We start from the raw sequence: 19,618 nt of genomic DNA, 5'->3' as shown, positions 1-19,618 counted from the left end.
TTTATAAACATTATATAATTAACCCTTTTAAATATAACTAACCAGATATATAAAGAAAACACATACATTTCAATTAGCGATTAAAGATTTAAAGATACAAAACATGAAATAAAATAAAAACACATACATTTTATTACGAAAAAAAAAACTACATAAATAAATCGTCAATCGGTGTTGGTTGAGCCGTCGGGTCGTCGAGATGGGATAAATTTAGTCTCCCAACGTGCTCTGTAAGATCATATCGAAGACGATGATGAACTTCTTCATCTTCTATCTCATCCACTGCATCGTGGTTATAAACCACTTGAACTCCCCTATCCACAATACGAACCAGTGATATTGCCCTTCCATCATCCTTTATAATCATGTTGTGCAATATAATACACGTGTGCATGATGTTAGTAATCTTGTCGACCGTCATCGCTCGCATTGGCCGACTCAAAATCTCCCATTTTCCTTTCAAAACACCAAACGCTCGCTCTACATCCTTTCTTGCCGATTCTTGAACTTTCTTGAACTTCTTGTCATTTGTTTCAGTCGGATATGGCATTGCCTTGACATGAGTCGCCCACCTAGGATAGATTCCATCGGTAAGATAGTATCCCCGTTTGTAACGACGGTTGTTTACGGTAAAAGACGAGTCAGGAGCCGTCGAATTTCACTCCCTCGTATACAAACTCGATTGATTCAAGACATTGATATCGTTGAGCGACCCTGGAGGACCAAAAAAAGCATGTCAAATCCCCAAGTCTTGTGAAGCAACGACTTCAAGCGTAACCGTGGGGTATGGATGATCACCTCTCTTGTATTGTCCCTTCAATGCTTTAGCACAATTTCTCCAAACAAAATGCGTACAATCAAGACTTCCTAGCAATCCCGGAATCTTGTGTCTCCGTTCATGCGCTTCATACAACCGGGCAACATCATGACTAGTCGGCCTACGTAAGTACTTGTCACGATATAACTCGATGACCGCGCTGCAAAAATGATCAAGGCTTTCGCGAGAAATTCTCGGTGCCATGCAAAGGTTGTCATCAAAGTTATCCGGAGGGTTGCCCGTTCCGAGTTGTTCCACCGCGGATGTGCATTTTTGTATGGCAGCTGAACTCTTTCTCCCCGACCGATCTACACGCTTTTGAAAGTAAACGAAACGTTGCTCAATATCAGTAACAATCTTTAAAAACAACCTTTGACTCATTCGAAATCTTTCACGAAACCAAATCGGGCCAAACTTTGGGTTTTCAACAAAGTAGTCATGCATAAGCGTTTCGTGAGCTCTTTCCCGAAACCGCTCGATGTAGGCGCGAGTTTCCTGTTGAACTTGTTGAGTCGTCATCAACCGCGTCAAGAACTCTTTGCAAAAAAGGTAGGCTACTACTCGTGGATAAATTCAGAAACGACAAAGGAATTGAAAATTCCGAAGCCGAAGAAATCTCTTCGGACGACGATGATGATGAAGATGATGAAAATAATGGATCCATATGATGAAAATATGTTAATATTTGTGTTTGAATTGAGAAATATAGGGTAAATTGGAGTTTGGTTGTGTTTTTGGTAGTATACATTCGACCATATATATAGATATTCAAAAAAAAAAAAAAATTCCAGACTTGTCACTTTTAGTCCTTGGAGCGTCCAGATTTACACCATTCGTCCTCCTTACGGTCACATGACCGTTTGGAAAGTTACACCATTGGTCCCTATCTTCTCCAACTCGCAGCGAGTTCAGAGCTCGCCCCACCCAGCTCGCCGCCATCTCGCGTCCGTTGCAGCCGAAGCTCGCCGCCATCTATCCTTCGGCTCCCTCCCCCCTTAGATTAAAATCAAGGATTAAAATTCAAATATGATTTTTTTAATCTTGACTCCTATATATAATCTAATAGATTGTTAACCCGCGTAATACGCGTATAACATATTAAAAAGTATATTAAAAGTTATGATGGATCTTAAAACATAAAGTTCACAATTAAGTTTTATTATATAAAACTATTTTGTTGTTTATACTTGTTTCATTGATAATTGATAATATCTAAATAAACTTAGTTGATTATTTTTTGGATAAAGATCATCTAAAGTTATAATAACTTGGTAGGTAAAGTTGGAGGGATTTAAACCCTTTGAGTTAAAGATTTTTAAATTTGATTTTTGAATCTTAACTTTTGATTTCAATCCAAGAGTTAAAGGTTTTCTATCTTTACCTATAAAGTTATTGCAACTTTAAAAAATCCTTATCCTTATTTTATATATATATATATATATATATATAAAACAAGCCTCTCTTGAAAAAAATAACTTGAATAGTCAAAATATATCTTTCAACACCAAAAATTAGATTAGATTTATATTCATGAAAAATATACAGTTTTTAACTACAAATGAGATGATGATTTCAACTATGTCGCAAATGTCCACAAAGTGATGTTGTCACACATTCATCATCTATCTATAAAAGCGATTAATACATAATAATGTAAATAACTTTAAACGAATTGTTATAGTGTATAGCGAATTTGAAAGACATACAATATTTTATTAAAAACCCACTTTGCAACATTCAAATATCATCGAAACAACTAACCGAAACTTTAAATAACAAGTAAGACTAAGAGGAGTAGAGCATCCATGGAATGTCCCTCCTCCATTCTTTAGCTAACACATGGCACTTACTAATCATGTTGGGCATTCCCATGATTAGGGGGCATTCTCTTAGAGTAGGGCATTCACTCCAATGGCATCCCCCCCCCCCTTTTTTAATTCTTATTTCTAAATAATCTAAATAAATATATACTTTGAAATAGTAACGACTAGTTTTCAAATTTCTACTTTACTACCTATAAATACTCTCACTTTCTCATTCCAAAAACACAACAAAAATTTTTAAAAAATCCCGATTACACACACACACCTTTAACAATGAACTTTGGGCGAGGAAGAGCACGCAATGAACCAACCGGTCATATCAGACAACCTCAACCCACGAGGTAGAGGACGAGGCAGAGCACGAGGGCAAACCGGGCAAGGCAGAACACGAGGGCAAACTGAGCAAGGAAGAGCACGAGGGCAAATCGGGCCAGGTAGAACACGAGGGTAAACTGGGCAAGGAAGAGCACGAGGCGAAGCAAGTCGTATGCCCATTCAGTCACCCATTCAGCCACCTATTCAGCCCCGAGTCGAACCTCAAGGATTGCATCCACGACATCTTGAATTCATCCTGACGGCGGAATTTTCAACCCGCCTAAACTTGCAATCAACAGACGACCCGCCTAAACTTGCAATCAACAGACGACTTCACTGATGAAGAATTGAACGAGGTATGGGATTCTACCATGGCTCAAATCAAAAGCAGACAACTTAGGCCATGTGCTCCAGGTCAGAACCGAATTCACGATGACGGGAGACCTGAAGGATACGAGATCGACCCTAGTGAAAAATACGTCAACGATTTTCAATTGGAAGAGGAGCATTATCACTATGAATACCAGCGCTGTAATGATGGTGACAATGACATTTCATCGACCGATTCCCTTTATGGTTGGTGTTAAGTGGTTATTACGTATTAGTGTTTAATTTTTATTTAATGTTCTTGTGTTAAGTATTATGTACTATTTTAATTTCATGTGATGTGTTTAAACTAAATGTAATGTTTTGAAAAAAAATGTAATGTTTTATGTGATGTGTTTAATTTTGTGTGATATATTAAATAAAATAAGTAAAACATACATATATTAAATAAAATAAGTAAAACATTTATAATAATAAGACTAAAACATAAAATAAAACATACATAAAAAACGAATAACATAGATAAATAACTGGAACATAGATTAAGAACTAAAACATTAATCACATCATAAATCTTGGACTTGTTCGTAGCAATCCCCACTCCGTGATGTAGATAAAATCAGGATGCATAACACGATACTCGGTTAAAGCAGCATCGAGTGGCATCTCGTTTTCTCCGTTGTTCAATCGAGCATAGATGTGCTCGAACGTCTGAATTGAGGTGCGCATCTTCCGCCATTTACCTATCAAACTCTCAGTGCTCCTTTGCTCGCCTGGATGATTTTCAAGATTAATAAGGACTTCCTTTACACGGCTCCAAAATGTTCTTTGTTGTTGGTAATTCTCTACATTTGGATCTTCTGTTACCACAACCAAGCTCTTGCTAAATTCGTATGCTCACCTTCAGTCCAAGGTCTAGCCATTTGTTGTTTGAGAGTATAAAGATAAAGAAAAGAATGAAGAAAAATTCAGAGTATAAAATTAAGGATTTAAAAAAAAAAAAAAAACCAACAATTTGAAACGTTCAAAATTCAGAAAAAAACAAAACTCCACATTCAATTCGGACGCGTTATGAAAGTAAAGGGGCACGCATTTTAAGAAGTCGAAACGCCCCCCGGGACCGAGTTTGGACGTTCTGGATGACATTTTCGAGAAAGAATGGGCTACATAGATTTACCCATACAAATAGTAACTAATAGAATTCCAAAGTAATTAAATGTTGTCAAGCTAATTTACAATTACTCTTTAAAAATTTAAGGGTATATTTGTAGATGATATAAAATATGAGGATTAATATTGACATTGACTAATTTTCATGTCAAACATGACATCATCTTATTAATCCAAAAGCTTTTAATCAAAATTAGATTTCATCAAAAGGTTATTATTTTTCATGAGCGAATTTAGGATGCTCTTTTGTTATTATTGTCAGATGATCAATTTTATTTCAACTTTAGGGATCTTAACACATTTATTAACACATTTACACACTCATTAACTATTCTAGCTCTCGTTTTCCATTTTCTAAATATGCATAGATCTCCCATATGGAATACTTTTTTTTTTCTTTTTTACAAAACATACATCTCCAATAATATATTAATAATAAAACTTCATAATACTAAATAATACTCTTACAGAACAAATTAATTAACTTAACTATATTGTCATATGATACAATTTTCTTATACTAAACCATGAGTTGTGATCATTTGAAAATAAAATAGATGATAAAAATTTGAAAACAAATTTCAGCCATCCATTTCAAGATCCACCGTCCATTGTCTCGGGTCATTTTTTGGATCAGCCGCCACCACCACTAGTCCACTACTGCTATCTTTTTTCTTCGGTGTTACGGGCGTATCACCACTGCTACCATCGTCCCCGACCAAACACACTGTGACCGGAAACCAAACACAATATGTTTATAGTTGCCCACCGCTTCACAGCACCACCACCTTTACCAGAAATTGTGATGTGGAACAGGCATAACCCTTAATTGAACGATTGTGTCGTTCAGGGAGGCTTTGCCCTTCTCGGTCGCTGACCTCAAAACATTTATAGAGTTGGAATCCAGACGCATTTGGGAATGGTCTGAATTTGATGGGCCGTAATCCAAGAGATAGTGTGGTGATTTGATACGGTACGGGCACTGCCCTTACTGCCATGGTTCCTCCGAAGAAGAACGAGGAAAGAGAGAGAGAGACTATGTGTTGTACGTGTCTGTTGGTGGTGGTGGTCGGAGATGATAGTGGTGGTGGTGGTGGTGGTGGCAGCTTTAATGATGATGGTGGCAGTGGAGGAAAACGGGATGGAAGGAAGGGAGGGAGGAGAAGGAAGAAAAGAAGAAGAGAGAAAGTAGATCTATATTCCGAATGAATGTTTAAAATCAAATAGTATATTTAAGATTTGTTTTTTGTTTTCAAACAAATATTAGTTTTCACAGAACATTATTTGAAATGATGATCAAATCCATGATTCAAACCCATTTATTTTATATCAACATCATAATTAAATTTCAAATATTAAGTATTAACTAATTTTAAATGATTTGTTTAATAATAAGTTTGAACTTTTGATGAAAATGATCAAATGGACTATAAATTATGAATTTTAATAATCAAGTGGATGATGGAATGAATAACTGATACTTCAAAAATGGAGGATATTGTCTCTATATATATGAAAATATGCCTAGAACAAGATTTGATCTTTAAGAATGTATTCTTGAGTTTTTTTAAAAGAAAATAAAGGGGAAGATTGGATAGGGGAAGAAATGATAGAAGATTAGATTTATAAAAGTCATTCTTGAGTTTGAAAGGAAAGTGAAAGAAAAATAATCAGAACAATCGCCGGAAATCTGCAACCACCGCCGGAAACCACCCTTTCCACCTGCACCACCACCTGCAACCACCCCTTCCACGCAACCACCACCTGAAACAACCACCGAAACCTGCAACCACCGCCTGCAACGACCACCGGAAACCTGCAACTACCACCTGCAACCACCACTTCCACGAGTTTCCTTCCAAATCAGGCCAAAATGGCCATAAAACTTTTGGGGGGAAAAAACCTTGATTTTTCCTCCCCTTCACTTTCTTTTCTTTTGGAAAAAAAACTCAAGAATGCAAAAAGGTGATTTTTCTTATTTTTCCCTTTCTTTTCCTTTGGAAAAAAAACTCAAGAATGCAGCCTAAAACTTTAAATTAAAGTAAAAATGGTGTTTAAAAGCATGGTTAGAGATAGCCTTAGGCTTTTATGGATATATAAACTAAGGAAGATGATCTATACACCAGCTGTTTTTGACTGTACACCACCAAATATGCTTTAGAGTGTTGTACAGTACAATGCTATATAAGATGTTTAGTGGTATACAGTCAAAATCTGATGGTGCACAGATCACTTATACTAACCATATACTTGTCTTTGAAGATAAACTCCCCGTATAACTTGACACATAGAAACATGTTAACTGTCCCCTCGCAATGTTTAAACAAATGGTGTACGCTTCGACTCCATATGACTTGTAACAAGCCAAGATCCATATGACATATTCGTTTCATAACATTTCCATTACTAGTAACTTTCTAATAGTACAAGCCAAATCAGCTGTTTGTGCAATCCAAAATGGAATGTGTTTTTTTCTTTGAGTGTGTGCTACAACATAAGTTTGTATATACTCGGATTATTGGAATAACGGATAGATACAGTTAGTGTTCACAAATTTTGACTGAACAATACTTTCTTGTAAACGCATATGGTATAATATTGGTTTAAGAAAGTCATACGTTAGTTACAAAAACCTTTTTTCCGGATTAAGACGGATCTGGTCATTTAGCACTTTAGCAGTATTAGCACTACCTTATAAATACAACTTTATCTGCTTAATATGTTTCATTCTCTCGGTTTGTATTTTAATTGATTGTACCACAATGTTCACGACAACAACAGTAAGGATGTATGTTTGTAACCATATTTCAATAATAATCACCGAGAAATCAAAGAATCGCTATATAGTTCAACTAGAATAACCTCGAAAACAACAAATTGACTGCTACTACTACAATCATGAAACAGGAAATATCTTGAGTTTGCTACAGAGTGAATATCACATGAAAATGATGTGATTTTTCACCCTGAAAATTTTACACTAGGATATAAAGTGTATACTAAACCATGGAAAGCATGAATAAGAACTGTACATTTTTACTATAACTGATTGGTCTTTGGTCTCCAATTTCTGCAAGTGTAAGACCGATATTTCATGCTCCATAAAAAAGAGTCATGTCGGTATCATATCTTACCCAAAATCCTAATCAAATTCATCTTCATCTCCATGCTCCAATGCAGGTCGTTTCAGTTTGTGGAAGATCTCATCCAGTGAATCAGAAGAATGATCAACTTGATCCAACGAAGTGTACTTTTTGCCTTGGATGTTTTCCTTCAAACTATGAAGCCTAGATTTCATCGATGACCATGTTGTTGAAATTTTGGAAGATGGTGATCCTGAAGTGGTAGCTGACCAAGAGCTGTCAGAATCAAGCAAGGAGACTTTAGCAGAGGCTAAGTTGTCTACAGACTTTGTATTTAAAATTTGCCTAGATTGTTGGACCCTGATGGCAGCATATTTGCTGCTGATGGCTTCTCTGGTCCCAATATATCTACGTATCTCATCTCTTTGGTGCCTAGATGAGCTTTCTTTGCTATTTTCATTTAACAGGCTTCTTGTTGTTGGCTTCATTTTAATAGCATCTCTCCCCTGAAAAATACATTACAATTTGTCTACTTAAATCAGGCAATGAGAATAATAGAATATGTAAGTGTTCACGATTAACAAGCTGTACCGACAACTTCACAACCTCTGGATCTCTTGGCATTAATAAACCTAAACTCTATCTACATTTGTGATTCTGTGCCTAAGAAAACTGACGAAATACAGAACTGGAGTTTGAAAAACGGGTGACAGGACAGGTGGGTAACGTTTCAAAACAGATTCTACCCAGACAGAGTAACTTTTGTATGGTTCGGGTTGGGTTGCGTTGAACTTAGACTGTTTGATTGGTATTATCTATATCTATATTTATCTATATCTATACTACATTATAAAGCATTTGATCTCCTCCCATTTTCTCAAAAAAGAAATTGATCAACCTAAATTACCCATCTCTTTTATTCACTAATTTAAATATCTCCGCCTAATATACCTATATTACCCTTAATGAATTTATTTACAACATGAATCTCGCAACCCTTAAAATAACTAAACTACCCCTTTACATCAATTACTTTTACACTATAACCACACCTCTACCGCCACCGCCGCTATAGCCGCCACCACCACCCGTCACCACCGCCGCCGCCGCCATTGTACTGCCGCATTGCGCGGGCATATGACTAGTATAGTATAAGTAAGTGTGCCAAACATGATTACAATTTACAAATAGTACAGTATTTAAACTATATTCCTGCTTAATACACTTTGGCTGACTTTCGACATGTCTGTCCCATTATAATTTACATATAAAACAAAAGTTGAATCAACACATTCATAAGTAAACAGGTTATTAAACCACCATTTGGAATAAAGTATTTGCAATAGATAAATAAATGAAAGCAAGATATCCAACAAATTATGCGTTTTGGACTTATAGTTATCAGAAACAGAAAACATACTGTGGTTGGTCATGAACAAGAAGAACAATGATATGGGCCTGCAGGCTAAGAAGTCAAGGGTAGTTAAGAGTCAAGTTACAATAGTTATTTAATTATTATTGGTAATTACTTTGGAGTCAAGTTAGTTAATAATAGTATCTTTAAATAAGGCATGTGTGCCATTTGTTTAGGATATGAGTTATAAGTCGGTTATTTGAACCTATTAGGAGTGACTGGAACTCAAATACACATCAATTGGCATCAGAACCGTCTTTCTTGCAACCTGTGGTAGTGTTTAAACTTTATTTATTTATTTATTTTAAATAAGGCACTGTTCATCACTGTTCATCATTACTATTCATCCGGAAAAAATCAGCAGCCAACGCGGAATTTGCTTTGGAGAAGATTATGGATATTAGCCAAGAAGGTACTGTTAAAGAATATCGCGATTCGTTTCAAAGCTTAAACGAACAGGATAAAAATCTGGAACAAATTTCTGAAATCTACGCTATATATCTATTCATCTGTGGATTGAAACCGAAAATCAGGGAAATATTTGTTGTTAGGCATCAATATAGTTGCTCTAAGGTGAAATATTGGCTTTAAAAATTGATTCTAATGGCTTGCAAGTTTCTTTCTGTCTTTTTGATCCTACTTTTTTTTATAAAAGATTTGGAGTTTATTATTAAAAAGGAACAGAACAAAATTGCTTTTAGTGCTAATATTGGAGACATGGAAAGACGCTGAAGATACAAACTCAACAAAATCAGACCCCGAAGAAAGTAGCAATGAGACCGAAGAAAAAACCAAAGTGGTTGTTAAATCGGTGGTGGTGGATATCAGTGAAAACTGTGGATATGTTCATTGAAGCCTTGTTCTAAAGCAAAACAAATATGATATTGTAGTAAAGTTTTCTGATAAAATGCTTTGGGGGTGGTTATCTCTGAAAAAAGCAATGCAAACTAAGAACTCCGAAACAGAAACATGGTTCAATAGATGTGTTTAAGAATCAGAAATGAGAGTCACTAGAGAAGTTTTGTTGCAAAGGCGTCGGAAGAGAAGTTTATTATGAGGATGACTACCCATAGGATCCTGGAATTACTCGAGGCAACTTATCAAAACAGCACCTTGAGGACAAGGTGTTTTTGGAGGCAGGAATAATGATATGGATCTGCTGGCTAAGAAGTCAAGGGTCAACTAAAAGTGTTTTCAAGGAAGGAATAATGATATGGATCTGCTGCCTAAGAAGTCAAGAGTTGTTGAGTGTCAAGTTACAACAGTCGATAGTTATTTAATTACAATTGGTAATTACTTTGGAGTCAAGTTAGGTTAATAATATTGTCTTTAAAGAGGCCTGGGTGCCATTTGTTTAGGATGTGAGATAGAAGTCGGTTCTTTGAACTATTAGGAGTGGCAGAAACTTTAATCCAGTTTAGGAATCACTAGAGCTCGAACCCAGAGTATCATTATTAACAGCCGACTTCGGTTGGTTTTATTCGTGTTATCTGTAATCTTTGTTACAATCTGTTTCTTTTGTCAAATATTGCTGGAATTCTGCCCTGATACATCAAACCACATGAAGTATGAAACACGATAGTTAACAGTCTAGATATATATAGTCCAACCTAAACCAAAATTTAATATAACGAACTGAACATGTAGTCTGATATTACAAACAAACGATGGACAGTCTGATTAGAGTATATCCCCCCCGCTCCCTCCCAATGCTAGTACCGATAAGTTAAATGGGAAAAAAAAACACAAAACTTCAAACAATCAAACATCAAAAAGACATACTCACACCCTTTGATTATAATCCAAGTATATTGTAATTATTATGGATTCATCATCATCACCAAACAGAGTAAGTTTTCTTATATAATTATTATGGATTCATCATCATCACCAAACAGAGTAAGTTTTCTTATATGTTTTCAAGACGTTTGCACATGGTTTCATGCGCACATATATATATATACATATATGTATGTATGCATGTATTCGAAAACGATAATATTCACAGAATAGCATGGCTGCAAGCACGGATCTACATGCCAGCAGCCTTGCCAGACCTAGAATTAGTTTATTTTATTTGCTTCTTTCCAGGAATTTGGTACTACACAGTATGAATACCGAAAACTGGTACCAAACCGGTAACTGTACCTTTAGTTCGGTATGGTATTTTCGTTTGGTCCTTTTGCAGTATCAGTACCATGCGGTACGGTACAGTATTGGTACCTACACTATCCCTATAGGCACTACAAATATGTAATGCAAAAACAAGAAGAAATCACATACCATGTTACTGTTTCCAGACTCTATGTCCATGTCTGTATCATTAAAGTTTCTTGCCAAAGCAATGACTTCTTCGCCAATATTGTGTCCTTGTTCAAGCCAAGCACGTTCTATTTAATCCAAAATAAAAACTAAATGTCATACAAATAAGACCAAATTGTATACAGTACTACAAAAAAAAATCATGAGTCACCATTACCCTTTCTCAGGATAATTAATCCTGTTGGATCAATACCATCAAGATCATCTTCTTCATTTTGCAGCGCAATCCTTTTCCACTTCCCAATGACACTGATTATCTTGTGAAAGAAACCACTTGCAACTAGGATAGTATATACGACCATGATAAGTGGATATAGTTTGTTGAATCCTTTCCCAAAGAAAGGAACGGCATCGTCAATATTTCCCATCCGCTGCATTATACAAAATACAACACAAGATTGTTAAATCATAATGATAAGGTATTAATATCCAAATGCTAAAATTTCAAACAATAGTGTATACCTTTTCAAAGACAGTCATTTTCACACCATCAAGACTAATAAGATTAAGGAAGTTGAAGGAAACGGGAGGTGCATAGCGTGCAACCATCCTGAAGAAGATTTTTAAAAATATGTTCTACTTACTATTAGATCGTTGCAATACAAGAATATACATAAATAAAACAGAGGAATGTAAACCTTACGAGCATATCATAAGCAAGCTCACAGAACTAGTCTGTCTTGGTGTAAATGAGTAGAATGTCAGCATACCAACTTGGAATAGTGAGTAGTATGTGCAAATGCACATGTAGAGCAGTGGAACAAATGCAATAACCTATATTCCAGAGAGTAGCCACTAAGAACCAAACACCACTAAGTATTATGCATAGATAAACTGCTAGTGATAATGTAATTAAAGATTTTAGCATCAAAAATAGAAAAGATATATACCAATACACAACCAGAATTTACCTGCACAAGCATGTCTTCGGTTCTTACTGAGTTTATCAAAATCGAGAAAAGAGATAAATCAACACCACTGGGCAAGAGAGTTGCCTCTGCCAAAAGAATAGCTGCTGACATGCAACCAAGAAGGACAGCAAAGAGTTTCTGAAGCTGCCCCCGCACAACGCATCGCCATGTTAATTCTACAAGATTACCAATCATGAAAAATTTTACATGGCATTTAACCTTGGGAGTTGGGATATCCTAGTTTAATTTATAACACAAAACACCTAATGTATCAAGATAGCTTCCTAAAGTGCCACTCCTTTCACTTCTGAAGCTTGAAACAAACTTCCTGCAACAATATTTAAAAGTATCACCACGATGTCACATTCATAATATAACAAGCAACAGAAGTAGATTTATCTTAATGTATAATATACAGATTAAAGAAAGATTAAAACCATTCATGCATAAGAAAGACCTTCCAGTTAAGGACAATAAGAGGATATTCCAAAGGCCATTAGCTTACCAAATAGCATTCCATGCGACAAAAGGCTTGCATCTATTCTTATAGAAGCACTGATTCAATCTTGGAAGTGATTATGCACTTATCTTTGTCTAGTTCTTTTGTAATATAATTACTCATATATTTCAAAATGTGTAGGTAAATTTTATTCAGATCAAGAGTATATAAAGTTATAAAACTGCACAGATATCCAAGAGATACTTACGTATTTTATTCAATGATAACTATTTGCAGAGAAAAACTAATATTCAAGAATATATATTATCTTTAAAAGAAGAATAAGAATGTAGCAAAATGTAATATTAAAGAAATCGATATATCCTCATAATTTAAAAAGCTTTGTCTATGGATGAAGCAATGTATGAGCTAAGTTCTATGTTCAAGTATAATTTTTATCTAGTTATGAAATTGAAGTAAATAAATCTACACACACACACACACACACACACATATATACATATATGTATATGAAAAATAATGATAATTGGAGATCTAAAAGGTTAGGTGCATGAACCGCTTAGGTCCCTATGTACGAAGAACACGCAATGATTTTCGTAAATACTTTTTTATATCATGTAAGAGCATCTCTAATGTTTGTGTATTAGATGTACATTTTAAAATATAACTTTATTACATCTAAGATTAATAGAAAAAAGAATAAGATGATAACGGTTAATATATGATCATGAACTTTTCATTAAGACCTAATATGACTGAAATTTAATAAATATATCCGTTTATGTTCAAGTTTTACTTACGATTGTTATAATATTAGTTTCTATCTACCGAAAAGGCAGTCATATGAGTTGCAACATGAATGTAAATAAATCGGGCAACTATCTACCCTACAAGGCACCATAAAAACTTGAAAGAGAAAAGAGAAAACAACATGTAAAATCAAAATGTACCACCCAGTCTCATAGCGCCGTTCATAACTCTTTATTGTGTCTTCTAATTTGAGGGCTTCAATGACATACGTCAAATACTGGCTGAAAAAAAAACAGAAAAAATGCAAGTACTTCCTTGTCAGATCAACAAAGAAATTTGTAATGTCATGCACTATTCTGCAATACAGTTGTATATTCCTCGATGATATAAAACTCATGTACAAGACACCTAAAAATTTAATAGAAAGAGCTTTTTAAGCAATGAAGGATTCACCAAAAATTTGAAGGCATAGGTATGATGGTGAGGTCGACACCCCTTCGTTCCAGACAAGTAGGGGTAAAGGAGCACACAATTAACAAAAAAAAAAAAAAAAAAAAAAGAAGAGAGTAGGATACTTTAAAATAAGTCAACCTAATTAACAAGTATTCAAGCATGTAAGATTGGAACAACTTCGCATAGATTTCATCTATACTTCTTCAGACTTATTAGAAAATTGAACAATATGAGGATTAGAATGCTTAGTATTGTTAGCTACCATATTATAATATATAGTTGTTAAAGACGTAGGGTGCACTCAATGCGCAAAGACCTGGAATGTGACCTAGGCAGACGCAAAAAAAGCATGGGCCCGAGACAAAAAACGCATTTAAGTAAAAAGAACCAGATGTCATTCAAATTACCAAATACCATTCAAAAACCCATGAACCACGCCAAATGCATAAACTACAACAGTTACACCCTACCAAGTTAAGGCATGTTCACGTTGGTTGGAGCAATATGCAGACATCCCTGAGAAGAATTTACCAAAAGGTGAGTGGGTACTAATCTTACTCTACGTAAAAAAAAAATTAGTTTCACGGTCTTCTTGCAATGAAGTATGAAAAATAATATAAACTTATCCTCTTTTGATAACATTCATTGCTAAAAATCCGTGTACGTAAGTAGGCTTGCACAGTGGCAGGTGGATCAAAAAAACAAGCAGATTTGCTATTTTTGGTGATGTCTTGCACATGGTAGGATTTGGGTTTTTGCAATCATATATACATAATAAAACATGAACGACCTCCAAAAGTATAAAACTAGATCATTCTAGATCATTTCTGCTGATATTGGAAGATAACTATTTTTATATCTGCAAAACCTAAACATTTGAGGATAGTTTATTGGCAACACTTCACTAGCTTCTTCTACATGACATGGTATATTTTGTGTAAGTTTTTGGTGCGCAAATAGTCGTTAGTATTTTGTGTAAAGTAAACGCAATAACTGGATATTGGGCAATCTATTTCGCATCAAGATATCCATGGTAGCAACTCCCGCAAATATGTATTATGACCTCCATGCAATTAGATAATTAAAAAAAATGGTCACAATATATTTTTAAGCAAACCGCAATGATAGTATGAATTTTAATAGCAGAATTAATTGAAGTCACGACTAACATATTTCAATATCGTGGCCTACCTTTTAGATCTATAATATTCATCACGCACTCCCCTTAAATGACGCCTCAATGTTGCCATGGATTTTTCGTCTGCATCATAATCCATATCATTTTGTCCAACACGGCCTCCTTGTGGTTTGAAGGATGGATCTTCATGTAACTGGAAGTAGAGAATGAAAACCATATAAAAAAGAACATGTAGATGATGACAGTAACACAAGAAGTAGAGAATACCAATTGATTAATCATGTTATCAATAACATCCATGTAGGGCTTAAATGGGTCACGTCTGGACATTTGTTTGGATGTTGCTTGTGCTACCTAAATCATTTAAAAATGTGAATGACCAGAAACCACGAGTGAGCAAACTAAAATAGGAAAAAGATAACTTCAGAAGTACTTACAACTATGGCATTCGACAACTGTTGATGAGCCTCGTCAAGCTTCATAGCCATTTTGGCAACTTTATGCGAAAGAACCTTCTGGCGAGTAGTCCAATCAGCATTCCTCCAAATGGTTTTTGGAATCTCACTCAAACCAAAACCAAGAAGAAACACGCCAGTAACAAGTCCAAAAGTATTTGAGCATGCCATGGCTAAACCCAGTAAACCTCCGCTCCTGTAAATAAAGTATTAAACAAATCATGGTGAGAAAAAAAAACTTGTATTTGTGCCTATTGAGGATATTAGAAATAATGAAAAATACACATGCTTGTGACATTTTCTGGTAATTTTCACTAGGTTATTTTTAGAGAGATGTGTTGATGGTCCAACAAGGAATTAGTTATGAATATCTCAATACATTTAATGCACTTGATGTATTGAGAAACATAAATAAATATTCTGAAGCAGAAAAAAGATCTGCCAGAACAGAAACAAACCAATCTTTGCGCATCATTATAAGCAAAATGAGTCCAACGAGCCCAATAAATCCCAAGATTAGATAGAATACTAAGTTCACATGGATGCTAGTCTTTAGTCTCTCTCTTACAGTAAAATCTCCAGAATCTTCATACCCCTGTATCAAGGGAACAACTAGCCTGCTCATAGAAAAATATGTATATACACGACATCATTCTTTAAGGACATTATTATCCAATACAGTTATCACATATATAATATCGACTGAAATTTGAAGATAGTAATTTTGATTAGTTCGAAATGATCTGAAAGAACAACATTAAATGAAACAGCATGTAGCCTGACCTACCAAGTAAGCAAGAAAGTACTCCAATATGACCAGCTCCAGAAGAAAGAAATAGCTCCATTGTCATGACCAGTAATCGCCTGTAAATACAAAACAAGGCGGAAACAAAAGGAATGAAAAATACCAACAGAATGGTAATGCAACAAATAAGTTCATTAGACATATATTGTAGTGCAATTCTTTATCACGCGGTGAACAAGTACTCATTTACTCATGTACACATGCTGTAATACAGTAATTGACCTCTCCTGTTTCTCTTTCTCAATTTATCAACTGAAGGCTGGTTTCATAAGGTAATGCTCCCTTCTCCTCATGTACCAAGTCTACTTAAGGCAACAAAAAGCCCTTACTCATGTACACAACTGAAGGCAACAAAAAGCCCTTACTTAAGACAAACAAGAAAGAAAAATTTTACAAGTCTACTTAAGGCAACAAAAAGCCCTTACTCGGAGAAAAAACGAAACCTCTCCATTAATGGTTAACTAGTTAATTGATTTTTATTTATAAATAATAATATGTAGTTTGTTAATTGATGATCTTCAAAATGGACGTCAAAGAATCTTAAAGCATGTATTTTAAATCCCAATTTCGATGAATACTTTAAAAGAACGGATTTTATAAACCTCATCCTCTAGTAGTGTATATACTTGGATGATATATGCTTCTGAAACAACATTAACAATATGAAAGTAGACTAAACAACCTCTGAATCCTTACTAAATATCATGAGTGTGTTTAGCAGAGTTTCTCAAGAATGTAGCGAAAAAAACGCCTTGTTTAGTTATTGGTATAAAAAAGGGAGAACTGCAGAAAATAGAAAGCACCTTTAGACCAATTCACAATATTAGCAGTGACCTTTAAAAGTTTTAGTTATTAGCAATGACCTTTCATTTATTGGCGTAAATAGCAACATTTGACACGTGTCTTTGATGACGTGGCAAAATTTTATTGATGTGTATTTTCTTATTTATCTATTATTCTTATTTTCGTTGCCAGGTCAGTTTCCCCCAAAATAAAAACTCCCACATCGTAACAGTGACACACATTTAGGGTTTACAGAGTTCATAAAACCCAAAATTGATTACGGGCGATAGGGAAGCAATTGAGGGTTCTGATGGTTATATTTTTTTTTTCTATTTAAATATAATAATGATTAAGAGATTTTGTACATTAAAATACAATATTTGACCCGTTTCATTCGGCCTCATAGAGATATAGTATGATTCCCAGTGTCGTTCATCTGTAAATGTGTTGAATATGTCATGACTAATTCTTTTGATTAATGTGATTTGTTTTATATAGGTTTGGGATTTGAAGACTACTGATTGTCTACAAACATTCAAGCCACCACCTCCATTAAGGGTATTGCTAGTTTACTAGTTACTACCGTATAAATCACAATGGGTCCTTAATTTGTTTTCTTCCCCATGTAATTTTGCGTTTCTTTTGATTATGATTTGCAGGGAGGTGATGCTTCTGTAAATTCCATTCACCTTTCCCCCAAAAATTCTGACCATGTAATAGTTTGTAACAAGACATCATCCATCTACCTTATGATTTAATTAATCGATTTTCGGTTTTATGAATTCTATAAACCTATGTCAATGTTACGATTTAGGAGTTTTTATTTTGGGGGAACCGATAACAAAAATAAGAATAATAGATAAATAATAAAATCCACGTCTGTAAAAAGTTGCCACGTCATTAAAATTTTCCACGTCATCAGAGACACATGTCAAATGTTGCTATTTACGTCAATAAATGAAAGGTCATTGCTAAAATAATAACTTTTAAAGGTCACTGCTAATATCATGAATTGGTCTAAAGATGCTTTCTATTTTCTGCAGTTATCCCTATAAAAAAACCCGCTCCAGAAAGCCCCAAAAAAAAAAAAAAAAAGTCTATAGCTCCAACGGCTTTTACCAAACATAAACAATACGAGATACCGGACTAAATGTGCCTCTATGTAGCCTTGGGGGGGGGGGGGGGGGGGAATTATGTGTAAAGTAAGGATTTCAATTGACACAAAAACAACAATTCGACCCAACAAGAGTAATTTCATGATTTTGGCAGAAATCAAGCTTCAATATAAACATACTCATCATCATTTGCATAAAGATAAACAATTATTAAGTTGATACATATATATATATATAAATATAAAATGAAAAAATTAAAGAGCTCTGGGAGGAGAGATTACAGAAGAGATATCAGCGGGAACAAGAATGATGATGGAGATGGAAGAAAACCAAGTGTAGCCAACGGTGAATAAGACATAGCGACTCACATGAGGGCTAGCAAAATAGTTGAGGGTAAACATAACCATCCCCAAAGCCAACGGAAACGAAATTAGATAGAACCACCACCATCCCCACATTACTCTTCGTTTCTTATTATTCTTACTGAAACTATTAGTATGATCGGCGAATTGAGTGAGTAATGGTGGTGGGTCTGGAGTCAATTAAACAATGTTTGCCGACTACCGGTGACAGATTTTGGACCTTTTCCAAGTCTCTCTTTTTGAAATTTCCAGATAAGTATGATGATTACGGATATAAAAATTCTCCAAATCTCGTGTGTTCTGCTAATGAATAATTCATTAAAAAAGCATTTGTAATGGTAGTAACAAAGTCTTTGAAGGCTTTTTTTTTTTTTATGAAAAATATTTAAGAATTAAAATATAAAACATGATTATGTAGTTGACATTCAATGCGGATCCAAAACACGCATAAGTTTATTTTTAATCACATGTCCTATAATAATTTGATTACAGTTAGAATTGTTTCTATATTCTTTGATAACAATTAGGACTCTTGATTTGAAATTTCTATTGTGTTTAAAATGATGATGTTATGTTTGAGATATGTATCTAGAGTTTAATTTATGTTTATATTAAATATTAAACTAAATATTAATATTTATAATTTATAAAAATCTAATCTAATATTTGTTAATAAGTCATTAAGTTTTGAAATAAATTTTTGTAGACAATATTTCATATGTTAAACTTTTTTTAATTGATTAAATGATTGCAAATTTTAAAGAATTCTCTCAAGTTGATGGCTAAAAATATATATAGATTAAGTATTCAGGGCTAAAAAGTGTAAATTATTGATGGAAAACAAAAAAGTGTAAATTAATGAGACTTTTTCTACAAATTAATATAAATATCAATATAATAATATATTTGGATAATGATCATCAAGATTTTTAATTTGTAGCTTATCTAAATGATGACATCATCAAAAGTCAATTTGATGAAATTGAGTGATGTGATTAATTAATAAGTCATTAGTTCAACTGTCTTATAGTATATATTAAGATAAGATTCATTAACTTCAATTTATAGATAAGCAATCTTTCTTAATTGAAAAAACTTTTTCTTTCTCTTTAGTT

The 19,618-nt window shown here is 34.4% G+C and overlaps 2 protein-coding genes across 2 annotated transcripts; both read right to left on the bottom strand.

Moving 5' to 3' along the window:
* Positions 1-736: 736 nt before the first annotated feature.
* Positions 737-1,336, bottom strand: LOC122610407. The gene has a single exon (XM_043783400.1). The coding sequence runs from the start codon at positions 1,334-1,336 to the stop codon at positions 737-739; it is 600 nt and encodes a 199-aa protein (XP_043639335.1).
* Positions 1,337-7,269: 5,933 nt separating this feature from the next.
* Positions 7,270-18,830, bottom strand: LOC122579724 (LMBR1 domain-containing protein 2 homolog). The gene is made up of 14 exons (XM_043751948.1): positions 18,423-18,830; positions 16,226-16,302; positions 15,897-16,055; positions 15,421-15,634; positions 15,251-15,337; positions 15,037-15,176; positions 13,593-13,673; positions 12,446-12,510; positions 12,183-12,358; positions 11,915-12,045; positions 11,734-11,821; positions 11,429-11,642; positions 11,233-11,339; positions 7,270-8,041 (listed from the first exon to the last, which is right to left on the bottom strand). Exons 1-14 carry the CDS (start codon positions 18,597-18,599, stop codon positions 7,595-7,597), a joined length of 2,163 nt encoding a protein of 720 aa, XP_043607883.1. The 5' UTR covers positions 18,600-18,830; the 3' UTR covers positions 7,270-7,594.
* Between the last annotated feature and the right edge of the window lie 788 nt (positions 18,831-19,618).

This window comes from Erigeron canadensis, chromosome 8 (genome assembly GCF_010389155.1).
Source record: "Erigeron canadensis isolate Cc75 chromosome 8, C_canadensis_v1, whole genome shotgun sequence".
NCBI lineage: Eukaryota > Viridiplantae > Streptophyta > Magnoliopsida > Asterales > Asteraceae > Erigeron > Erigeron canadensis.
Note: the sequence above shows the minus strand (reverse complement) of the source record. Positions and strands in the feature narration are given on the sequence as shown.

Bases quoted from the DNA above. Each gene is read 5' to 3' on its own strand.
- LOC122579724 (XM_043751948.1), bottom strand. From the start codon at position 18,599: ATGTGGGGATGGTGGTGGTTCTATCTAATTTCGTTTCCGTTGGCTTTG. The intron at 12,359-12,445 runs GTGTTTTGTGTT...GTAATCTTGTAG, and splicing joins AAGCTATCTTGATACATTAG to AATTAACATGGCGATGCGTT. The intron at 12,046-12,182 runs GTAAATTCTGGT...TCTGGAATATAG, and splicing joins CCGAAGACATGCTTGTGCAG to GTTATTGCATTTGTTCCACT.
- LOC122610407 (XM_043783400.1), bottom strand. From the start codon at position 1,336: ATGACGACTCAACAAGTTCAACAGGAAACTCGCGCCTACATCGAGCGG.